The 12,242-nt window shown below is 50.3% G+C and overlaps 1 protein-coding gene across 1 annotated transcript; it reads left to right on the top strand.

Annotated features, from left to right (window-relative positions):
- The first annotated feature begins 750 nt into the window (after positions 1–750).
- On the top strand, positions 751–11,940 carry FGF6 (fibroblast growth factor 6). The gene is made up of 3 exons (XM_066365744.1): positions 751–1,096; positions 2,085–2,188; positions 11,764–11,940. The coding sequence occupies exons 1-3, from the start codon at positions 751–753 to the stop codon at positions 11,938–11,940; spliced, it is 627 nt and encodes a 208-aa protein (XP_066221841.1).
- The last annotated feature ends 302 nt before the right edge of the window (positions 11,941–12,242 follow it).

Raw genomic sequence — 12,242 nt, 5'->3', positions numbered from 1 at the left:
TGTCTTCTCCTCCTACAACGGTCCAGACTTTCCATGTCCCCTGAGCCTCTCTTGCCATCAACTGTGAGCTCTTTCCATGAAAAGTTCTCTAGGGTAACTCATAGGCCCTGGTCATCACCTGCCACCGAGCCTTCCCCTATCCCTGTCTTTACCCTTTGCCCTCTAAATAAGGAAGCCAGCCCTGCCAGGCCAAGAACTTCTGCCCAATTTGGGTTCTGGGTAGCCTCTTGCCTCCGTCTTTTGCCGGGCCCCCAGCCAATTCCTCCCTCCCTCAGAGATGCTCCCTGCTCACTTCATTCCTGCCTCATAGTTGGAATGACAGCGGCTCCCAGAATCCCTGGGGCACGGGGAGGGTGATGGGGGTCTGGGGAGGCAGCCAGCTCAGGAGCAGGTTAATGTTACAGCCCTGGATAAGTGAGCTGGGCCAGTTGACGTCAGGGTGATGATGGGTGGAGGGGAGGGCCGGGCTGCTGAACTATAAAGATAGGTCAAATCAAATATAATCAACCCGGGACAGAGCTAGCGGGTGAGCTAGACAGCGTCCCCAAGCCATGGTCCCTACCAGCCACGGCTCAGCCTGGGTCCCTCTGCTCCCAACCCGAGTCCCCGAAGCAGGCTTTGGTTTTATGTCAGCAGCCTTCATCTGCCTTCCAAAAATAAGCCCCTGCCGCCATGCCGAGGGGAGAAAAACAAGAAGGGCGGTATTTTTAGGGCCATTAATTCTGACCACGTGCCTGAGAGGCAAGGTGGATGGCCCTGGGACAGAGGCTGTTCATCGCTATGTCCCGGGGAGCAGGACGTCTTCAGGGCACGCTGCAGGCTCTCATCTTTCTAGGCGTCCTAGTGGGCATGGTGGTGCCCTCACCTGCAGGCACCCGCGCCAACAGCACGCTGCTGGATTCAAGGGGCTGGGGCACCTTGCTGTCCAGGTCCCGAGCTGGGCTAGCTGGAGAGATTGCCGGGGTGAATTGGAAAAGTGGCTATTTGGTGGGGATCAAGCGGCAGCGGAGGCTCTACTGCAACGTGGGCATCGGCTTTCACCTCCAGGTGCCCCCCGACGGCCGGATCAGCGGGACCCACGAGGAGAACCCCTACAGTGAGTGCCAGTTGCAGCCAGTTGGGAAGCTGGGAACTTGAGACCAAGCAGGGCTGAAAGATGGAGGGGCCTTGCTCTGATGTGTGGGGTCCTATATAAAGGGGAGAGAAATGCTGCTGTCCATTTGGACGCCCGTAACGGAGCCACCCCTCCCAGAGTTGCTTTGACCCTTCCTAGGTGCAGGCTCAGTATGCTGAGGCCCAAGCATCCCGGTGTGCTTTGTCATTACCCCATGGAGCCCCTGTGGCACTCGCTACTTCAGCATGACAGGGCCATCTGTGGCCATATAAGACCCCTGGGAACCACCAGCCTGAGAAGACGTAAAGCGAGGATGGGGAGAACGAGCGAAGATACTTGGACCAAATTAGACACGGCTTCTTTTTATTTAGCTTTCCCCTTTGAGAAGGAAAGGCAAGTGGTTTGCACAATTTCCAGCTGAAGCACATCCTTCTTTTTATTTCACCCTGCTCCTTCTGTCCCCAAGTCTGCAAGTTGACTGGTTGCTGCATAGATAGGTTGTGCCACCCAAGAGTGGGGCAGGGGCAGGGGCTGCAGGACCCAGGCCCACCGTCAGCCTCTGCTGATGATGCATTTGCAAGATTGAATGGGCTGAGATTTGTTGAAACAAGTTGAGTATACATTTTTAACAAAACTAGTCAGAGGTCATTTTTTACTCACCTCAAGGGTTTAAGTCAGTAAAAGCCCATATTCAAAGCTTATCTGAAATAGATACCTGAGTGGACGCTGTGACCCCTAACTCTGAAGTCAGAGCTTCCCTTGCAGAACTGAATTTTTAACAGTACAGTGGCAAGACCCGCTGGGTCTAGCTGCCGGACTTCCTGAAAGGAGAGTGCTTGGGGACGGAGCTGATGGGGGGGTCTGTCTTTCTAGGGGCGGGGTGGGGGGTGGGCTGAGGTGCCCTGCAGGGTCACCTTAGGTGGAGGTCCCACACCAGCCTCAAGTAACACAGCCCGCATTTCCTTGTCAGGCCTGCTGGAGATTTCCACAGTGGAGCGAGGTGTGGTGAGTCTCTTCGGAGTGCGAAGTGGCCTCTTCATTGCCATGAACAGTAAAGGAAGATTATACACAACGGTGAGTTCATCAGGCCAGGCTGTGGGAGGCCTGAAGCTTACACAGCTGAAGAAATCAATACAAAATCTTGAGCATAGAAATGAATATGTATCTAGAAGGTAAAGAAAGGGAGGCCGTGGGAGGAGCCTGGGCAGGTGAGAGGCCTTGAAGCTCAGGCTTTATTTGGAAGCTTCACGGTACACCGGCCTCTGCACTGGGCCGTGGTTTCCCTGACCCTACCCACCAGAGCCTTTGTAATTCAGCAGGGCTGTGGGTCAGAGGAAAGCCTGCATTCTGGCCTACAGCCGTTATCCAGGCGCTGGTGGGTCCACCCCTGGCCGGGAGAGGCCCACAGAAGCAAGCCTGTAGAGTGCTCCATGCTTTGCTCCATGGCCCATCCTCCAGGAGGCGCCCGCAGCCTCAGAGCGGTTGGGGGAGGAGAAATGGAGGCTCTTTCCCTCACCTTCATCAGGGCAGGGACACTTTGGTTTAAGGTTTTAAGTCTTCTAGTCCTAGATCCCAGAGGCTGGAGAAGCATCTTCCTAGGCGGGTACAGGCCCACCTCCTACTCACTAGTGCAGAGCACCCCCTGCAAGGTTTACCTTGCCCACCGACCCCTGAGCACAGTCACCAAAACTCTGCCCTCTGAAGCCCTTCACCCAGGGTCTCAGCCACGATTCAGCCGACTTCCACATGTAGGCTGGGGAAGCGTCCCCATGATGCGCAAGAAACGAGGAGTGTTTTTGACAGAACTAAGCGGGCTAAAGAGGAAGACCTCCGAGCAATCGGCAAGGAATAGTGGGGTTACTTGTGGGAAGGATGTGGAGGGCTGCTCTGCCTCTCCTTGGAGACAGACTGAGGATCAGGACGTGAACAGAGAGATCTGGGATTGGTGCTGGCTTCCGGGGAGACTGTCCCAACAGAGGAGATCTGTTAAATATCTGAACGGGATGCTCCGGCCCTTGAACTTGAGCACTAGCACCTCTCAGTCTGGGCTGGTTTGCATGGAGACGGGAAATGGGTTAAATTCAGTGCGTCCCTGAGATGAAACAAGACACAGAGGGTCCATGGGGCTGGAGCTGGAACACAGGTCTCGGTCTGCACACCTAATGTCCTTCTGCGGTGGGCCTTGTATGCATTGCCTGCCGAGTTCTGAGGCGGTCCACACACAGCCATGACTGACACAAGGCCTGGGAGGCCTGGCCTCTCAGCTGTAAAGTGAGGATGGAGATCCAATGCGCCTCCCAGGGTGCTGGGGGGTAATGCTCAGAAAGCACTCTGCAAGGCACCCCACAAATAGTAGGTGCTCAGTATGGGGAAGCGATTTATATTGTCTGAGGACTCCTCTGAGAAGGGTGAGGCACCTGCCGAGGCTGGAGGCTCTGTACCCCTCGTTCCTAGAGATGAGATGCAAGGGAGGACTATTTGCATTCACATCACCTTGGTAACTTGTTAAAGGCACAGATTTCCAGCGACCTCCCTGATGCTTTATCCTGTAGGGGTGACTGAGGGTCTGGAAATCAGCTTGTTTGTTTTTGTTTGTTAAATTGTTGTTGTGTTGTGTTTTGTTTTGGTGTTTCTGAGGCAGAGGGAGGCTTCGGGGCCACCAAGCTCCACGGCCTCTCCCCTGATCCAGGGTCACCCCAGCCTGAGAGCTGGAGGGCTGGGAGATGAGCAGCAGCATGGGGTCCTCAGATGCCTTCCGTGACTCTCTGCAAAGGTGATGGAGAGGACCGGAGGCGGCTAGGACCACCCTGGGTTTCAGTGGAGTAGGTCCCCCCTCTGTGAGGGAGTCATCCCCAAAGCCCTTCTCACCAGCCGGCACGGGGCTTGGAGTCCCACCCGCTGGAGAGCGGCTCTCAGGGTGTTAGCCACGGGACCCAACGCAAGGGCTCTATGGCAAGTACATGTTCTGGGAGTAAAGTACACCTTTATTAACAAACTGTTTAGTATTTCTCCTTACCCAGAAAGGAATTCACTTGTGAGGCGGGGAAACGGTACAAATATAGTGTGTATTTATCCACTTCCCACTTTAAGTCCGCGGTCGGTAGGGAGAAGCCAGGGAGGGCTGGGAACGTGAGCTCCGATAGGAGAGGAAGTGCTGCGAAGGGGCAGAGCGTTCAGAGTAACGGGGGAAGGGCGCCATCTCTCTGAAGTGCGGACTGACTCCTCAGGTAGGAGACACGCCGGGCCCTCCCGTGTAGGCACAGGACTTCAAAGGGGCCAAACGGGGCTCACTAAATGAACAGAGTTTAGGAAGAAAGGGGATTTTCTGAGAACAGACAGGTCCCCCAGCCCCGCACACCCCAGGAGCACTTGGCCGGGTCACACCTCCAAGGAGGGAGAGTCCCCTCCGTGGAGCCCAGGGCCAGGCAGCAGTGGGGCTAGACAGGGGCGTCGCTGCGCTGTGCCCCAAGCCAGGGCACCTGGAGCTGTGTGTGGCCGGCACCCCTCCTGCTCCAGCAGGGCCGGCGGGGCCAGTTATCACACTCTAAAAAAACAATGACCAACTGATCCCGGAGCCAGGAAGACTCCTGCTGGGTGGTGATTTCATTCACACTATTTCCCTTTAAGCCCCCAGAGCTGCCTTATCCCTGTGGCTCAGCTGCTACTGCCCATAAATGGGACTCCTCATGGGGGGAGGGGAACCACACTGGGTAGGAGACAGGGGACAGTCCGTGGTGGGAGAGTAACTGCCAAAAAACCCACTGAGGAAAAGCAACATCCCAGACATCTCATCTCTAGGAAAAAGGGGTGCCGGGCCTCGGCAGGGTGCCTCGCCCTCCTCAGACAACATAAGTAGTTACCCCATACTGAGCACCTACTGTTTGTGGGTGCCCTGCAGAGTGCTTTCTGAGCATTACCCCCAGCACCCCGGGAGGCGCATTGGATCTCCATCCTCACTTGACAGTTGAGAGGCCAGGCCTCCCAGGCCTTGTGTCAGTCATGGCTGTGTGCGGACCGCCTCAGAACCCGGCAGGCAATGCACACAAGGCCCACCGCAGAAGGACATTAGGTGTGCAGACGGGGACTCGTGTTTGAATGAGGCAGAATGAGTGAATTCCAATCTCCTTTAAAATTAAAATCAAACAAACAAAAGACAAAGCTCTTCACCTGACAGTGGTTCTATTAGAATTCCTTGGCTAAAAAAAAAAAAAAAAAAAAAAAAATTACTGTCAATGAAAGAAAGTCTTGTAAGAGTTTATTTGAGCCAAACTGAGGACCATTGCTGGGAAGCAAAATCTCAATGAATTGAGAAAATGCTCCAGAGAAGGACAGTTTTGCAGCTTACTTTATGCATTAGAATCAAAGGAAGAGACTGTGGGTAGGGGATGTTACATGAAATTCATTGGTGGTTGATTACAGAAGCGGGAAAACTCTAGGATTGGACGAAAAGTAAAACGAAAACACAGACACCTCTTGTACATGGTGGGTAGAGGATAGTGAACAACCAACACGTACAGCCATAGAGGTGGTTTCAGGGAGCTGGAGGACGGTGAGGGGCCTGGCGTCTCACGCGCTGGTGCCTGCGGTGGTGCCTGAGGGGTCTGGACACGGTGGTGGCCTGAGGGGTCTGGACACGGTGGTGGCCTGAGGGGTCTGGACACGGAGCGGGACTTGGACATTCCAAAGATATGTATGGTAAACACCAGAAGACAATGGGCAGGCTCACTGAAGCAAAGACTGACCTTTGTCAAGGAAACCACAGGCCTAGGATGTGGCTACCCGCCATAGCTCACTTTTAGTTAGAAATTTCTATGTGCAGACCACCCTGTGTGGGTTACTTTTGGCCTCTGAGTTTGTTGAGCCCACCATGCAGGCCGCCCTGAGCCTGTCAGTTCTGGAAAGTGACCCCTTTTCATCCATAGCATACAGTGACAAAAAAAGGACTAGAAAGTCAGTTATGCTTTCAAGTGATTTCAGTTTTATTAATTATAACTGCGCCTTTTAAATCAATAGTAGCATGGCTATGTGCAAAACACTCTACCCAGAGAGGCCTTTGAGAAGGACACAGGGGAGGGGAGGGCTGTACCTACCCCTCAGTCAGGGCTCTGCTGCCGATCCTCCGGCCAGTCCTCTCAGCTCAGGTAGCAGAGTCCGGGATCCTGAGGGGAGGAGAGGGAGGATCTGTCAGCCTCAACCCAGGTGCACGTTCTGGGCGGTGGGACTGGAGTGCAGGGGAGGCCAGGCTGCAACCAGGGACCTGGAGAGCCTGCAGACAAGCCTCACCAACGGCCTTTGCCTGCTACAAAGAGCTACCAGGAATGAGAAGAGGGATGTGCCTGGTGAAAACATTTTCAAACACTTCTAAATTCTCAGTGCGGGTGTGTGTCAGAAATGAGGGCTAACAAACACTGACCTCTTTCTTCAGAGCTGCGCGATGTTATTTCGTCTTTTCAGCTAAGGACAGGAAGAGAAGCGGTCAAGGGCTGCCAAGGAAGGGGTCTTAGGACAAGCAGTTTTCTTTCTTGTTTCTTACTCCCTACACCACGCACCCCCACCTCCACACACACAACCAGGAGTAACAGGGACAAGTGGCCACGGGCAGCCGTGGGAGGAAGAACTGTACAGACAGAACAGACCTCCATCAGCCCAGGTGGCTTAGCTCTGCCTGAAGGCAAGAGATGACTAGTCCACTCCAGACTTTGAGGGGCGTTTCTGCCAGAGGGAACTCATGCTGATACACCCACACATCTACCCCTCTGCTGATGGCCTTCTCCATAGCGAGACCTAAATGCTTTAGAGTTTGGTTCACAGAAGTCTGATTAGACCTAGATGGAATGTAAGGCATTGTCACATTGGGCCTTGAGGCCCGGCAGGCCCAAGAAACGTGAGCTGGTGGAATTATTTTCATTTGTTCAAGTAATGATATATGGGAGCTGCTTTTATTACCACGGCATTCACTTGGTGTGAGTGCTTTTCTTCTCAGAGCTGAGGAGCCAGCTTTTCTGAGCCCAGAGAACTCAGAGCACAGGGAAATGGTGCAGGTGAATTAAGGGGCTGGGTCCTGGCATCAGTCATGGCCGCAGGAAAATCCCACCAGTTTGAAGCATCAGCTGCACCCAGGAGTTCAGGGAAGCTGTCTACAGGCCTGTAGCCACCTGAACCCCGAGCACAGGTGGGGGTTGCTCAAAGGACAGGGTGAGGGAAAGGTAGAGCGGCTTCCAAAGCGAACTTCATCCGTTTCCCTTTTCTCGCTTGAGATTCGTGCAGAGTTCTGGGGAAAGCTGGTGACAGGTGATAAGCTAGATAAAAGGGACAGAGTGGAAAAACAACAGAAGTCAGAAACTTTATAAAGAAGGAGGGGGAATGTGAACACTCAAAATCTGATGAGCAGACAATAAAATACAGTGTATAGACCACTATCACACGCATGTAAAGGAATATGTTTTAGGAGACCTGGACACTAAGGAAAGGCTAGATTCTTAAATTGGACACAGTAGAGTGGGGGATCTGAGCAAATGCCCTCAGAGCTTCTTGCCAGAGTGGCTCAGTTCCATCCCCTTCTCCTCCTCTTTCCCCACCCTCTGCCTCAAGATTTGATTCCCTCGCTGGAGCTTGCAAACCACACATGAAACCTCTCCCCTAACCACCATCCAGCTCAGAAAATGAATTCTCCTGGAAATCAATGGGGCGGTTACTCTCCAGGGACAAAGTCAGAACAGAGGGGAAAGCAGTGGGCGGAGACGCGGCTGTGACAGGAGGACAAGGAGGAGACCACCGGAGTCCAATACCAATGTTTTCTCCACTTCCTGGCCCACCTTCTATCCTGAGTCCCTTTTCCATTCTAAGTAATCTGTTTATATGACTAGGGAATGCACGAACATGGTCTAAAGGGGAAAGCAAATACAGAAGGATATACAGTACCATGGAAATGGTCTCATTCTCACTGCTGTCCTAACACCACCTAACCTCCTCCCCAGAGACGCCACTGTTAGCAGTTTCATGGGTACCATTCCAGGAAGAACCTGTGTCTGTGTCCATGTGTGTGCACGCGCACGTGCGGGCGTGCACATGCTGGGATCATTGTTTTAAATCACACGGACAGGAGTATACTATAGATACCGTTTGAACCTTATTTCTTTACTTAACAATCCCTCTCGGAGGCCATTTTAAGTCAGTGCACAAGGAGGTTTCTTATATTCTCATGGTTTCTAGTATTCTACGGTGTAGACTGACCACACCTGAGTTAACCACCCCCTCCTAAGAGACACTAAAGCTGATGCAGGTCTCTTATTATTGTAACAAACCCTGCACTAACTTTCGTACACTTGTGGGAGTGTACTGGTAAGATGAATTTCTAGAAGCAGAATGACTAATCAAAGCTATAATACATTTTAATTTTAATAGATACTGTCAAATTGTTCTTGATAGTTTGTAACAATTTACACATCAGCAAATATTAAGTGAGAATTCTTAGTCTCTTGCCCTCAACCAATGAAAGTATATTATCAAATATTGTTCTTTTTTTGTCATCTGACATTAAAAATGGGATCTCACGTTTTTGTGTGATTTATATTTTTCTACAGGCATTTTTCTTATGTTTAAATGCTGTTTGTATTTCCTTTTCTGTGAGTTGTCTGTTCATTAACATCCATTTTTCAGCAAGTTAAGGGTACTGAACATGGTAACAAATGTCCTTTTTGCACTATATCACAAAATATATTACAAAATATAACATTGGAATATTTCTTATTCAGTTTGTTATTTATATTTTTATTTTGTTTAAGGTTTTTCAATTTTTTTCCCCAAGATGAGTAGAGTGTATTTATTTATTTTTATGGCTTTTAGGGGTTTTTTTTGTGTCCTGCTTAGAAAGCTTTTCCTGACTTAAAAAAATTTTTTTCCTGGATTTTTAAAGTTCTCCTTTTTTACAATTAAATCTTTGCTCCTTTTGGAACTTACTTTAATATAACGAATGAAGTCATACATCAAACTATTATTGTCATTGTTGTTATTGTTACCAACACCATATTTTTGCCAGTGATTTGAAATCCTACTTTTATTTTTAGATCTACTTTTAATTGATATTCATTACAGATCCATTTTTATTATATATTCATGCACTTCGGGCTTGACTTCTTGACTTTCTATTTTGTTCATTGAGCTGCACCTGACTTTTCATCAGTGTAGCTTTGCTTCTCTTTAACTTTTATAATCAGCACTGAGTTTACCTTCTCTTGGTGTTGTTGCCCCAGAACTTGGCCCATCAACAGTCTCAGATCTTGTGACTGACTCTACACCGCATGACAGGTACAGAGTCCACTGTCTAGAGAGGCCCTGAGGAGGCGGGACCTGAGTCAGCTCAGCCTCTACTCATGCTCATCCTGGCCCTGCGCCTGCTCACGCAGGCTCACCGCCTGCCAGTTCTTCAGGCAGTAATTCCAGAGCTTAAAAACTAAGTTCTCCAATAACCCACAGCAAGTTTTGCAGAAATGGTGATCTAGGGTAAGGCAAAGTCTCTTAGGACTTTTAAGGTTGAGTAACTCATGATTCATTTGGAAAAGCATAATGATAGACATACCAATTTTTTTTTAAATTTTACTATGTGCCAGGCATTATACCAAGGACTTTTCATGCATTATCTCAATGAATGCTTACTCCAATTCTACAACATAATTATTCATACTGCTCCCACTTTACAGATGAGGCAACTGAGGTTTAGGAAGTTAGTTTGTCCAAGTTCGCATGGCTAAGAGGTGAATCATCATCAGTCTAACTGCAAAGCTATTGCTCAAGTACGTTCTTTACCTACTTTGTTTACTTTCCCTATTTTGGGGATGTTCCTTCCTTCACTCATTCCACACATACTTATCAGGCACCCACAAAGAGGGAAAGGAAAGCTCGTGGAGACTCCCCTGAGGATACCAAAGAGCCGTTTGATGGTGGCTGGTGAGAGCTTTCACATTTGTCTCAAACAAGTTGACATAAAGTGAAATGCTATGTAAACTAGGGGCAAGGGAGGGGAAGGGAAATGCACTTGACAGTGGGCGAAGGGTGGGAGGGACGTGTGCAGCGTGTTCCCATTGACCACGCCACCCTCCTGCTCACTCCCATCCTGCATGCAAACAGCCATCCACGTGGGGGCACCTGTGCGTTTCAGCGTTGTTTCTATTAAGTCATCATTCATTCAGCACCATGTCCTCAACAAGGCACAATTCTAGTCTGGAGGAACTTGAAGTCTACTGGGAAAAAAAAGAAACCAGGTTCATAGGGATCACACATTGTTTTAAATGCTGTCTGAGAGGTGAACTCAAATGGCTGGGGGAGTCTGGGAGGCCTTATGAGCAAACTCGTCACCATATGTTCATAACAGGAAGAGGCTCTCCTCCATTGCCCACTGCCAGCCAGGTCAGGGAGTTCATAGTACAATTCCTTTTGAGAAGGTCAGACGACACCCTGGCACAGCCAGTCAGCCATTGAGTGAGGTGTTTTTTTTTATAGCTGAGGGCCCCAGTCAGCAGGAAGGAGTCAGAAATTATACTTCACCTATTTCTTTTTATTTCGTTCTTCTTATTAGTAGTTTTTGAATTCTCAGGTCTCCTGAGCCCCACCTCACTCTCTTCCTCTAGACCCTCCCCCCCTCAGAGTTTTTATTTACCAAAGCACGCAAACCCTTGCAACTACTCTCAGGATAGGAGCTCAGGCAGGCGTGGGGAGCAGAGGGCTCTCTTTTCTAGGAATATAGGACGACTTGGGTGATTTATTGGCAGTGTACTTGCTGATTTGTGACAGGAAGTCCAGAACTCATTTTCTAAATAGGTGGGCCACACACAGTCTTCTATCAAATTAGCAATTTATCGCTGGCCCCAGACTCCATGGCACCACCTGTCACGCAGGGAACCAAGTTCTTTTCCCCATGAAAGCACTGCTCCTCACCACCTCGCTATTCCCGCACTTCTTTGGAGAACTGTGACTGTCTAGGTGGCAAAGGGCATCTTCTGGGCTCAAAGTCAAAATGTCTTTTTGAGGGCTAGCAAACTTGGGACTTCAAGTGGGAAAGACAGAGGGAAGAAACACAAGTGGAGAGAGCGAGTTACCATATTCAACAGACAGGATTGGGAAGGACTTAGGGAACTATGTTTCGACCCCTCCACTAGCCGTCCCCCACCACACAGCTTGCACAAAAGGGACCCCGGGCTGCAAGGGGAGGAGTCTGCTCCAGGTCACACAACGAGGAAGTGGAAGAGCCACTAACTAGAACCCTCTCAGTCCTGTTCCACTGAACCACCTCTCGCAGGACTGGAAAAAACAGCCTATTCTTCCTCCTTTTCTGGCCCTGGAATAAATGATCGTCTAGGTGTGCAGTAGAAAATGCTCTGAACTGAAAGTCAGGAGACTCACCCCATGTGACACCAACCATCCACCTATGTCCCTGAACCTTGGTTTCGTCCTTGTAAAGGAGGGAAGGTGAGAAGGGGCCATGGGAGTTCTGACGTCTCTTGCTGTTCAGACCTTTCATGATTGTGTCCACCTAGGCTGGCTTACATCCCACAGCGGTCGTCGTACAGAGGGCAGGGGAAGGGCTCCTGGCAGAGGGGTCTGCTGTGCCTTGTTTATAACTGACCTTCCGCTGTTTGTCCACTCCTCTGCAGCCCAGCTTCCAGGAGGAATGCAAGTTCAGAGAAACACTCCTGCCCAACAATTACAACGCCTACGAGTCAGACCTGTACCGAGGGACCTACATCGCACTGAGCAAATACGGACGAGTAAAGCGGGGCAGCAAGGTGTCCCCAATCATGACCGTCACTCACTTCCTGCCCAGGCTATAAGGACCCTGAAAGAAGCCTCACAGGTGGAAAGTGACATTTATTTTTCTATTGGAATTTTGCACAAGTGAACAATTCTCCTTACCCCCCATGACTCCTGAGTCAGGTTTTTTCTTGTGCTTGGTGAGACCTGAATTGGTTCCCTTGGCCACCAGACCCCATGACATGTAACCCACACAGTGGGGTTGCTGCCAGCATTCTGGAATGGCAATAGAGCACATGCTCTGACTGCGCCCAAGGGAAGAAGGTGCAGGTGACACTTGTGGAATGGGACCTTGTGCCCAAGCACAGGCCAGGGTGGAAAC

This window comes from Saccopteryx leptura, chromosome 2 (assembly GCF_036850995.1).
Source record: "Saccopteryx leptura isolate mSacLep1 chromosome 2, mSacLep1_pri_phased_curated, whole genome shotgun sequence".
NCBI lineage: Eukaryota > Metazoa > Chordata > Mammalia > Chiroptera > Emballonuridae > Saccopteryx > Saccopteryx leptura.
The sequence above is the reverse complement of the archived record's forward strand: the minus strand, read 5'-3'. Positions and strand labels throughout refer to the sequence as shown.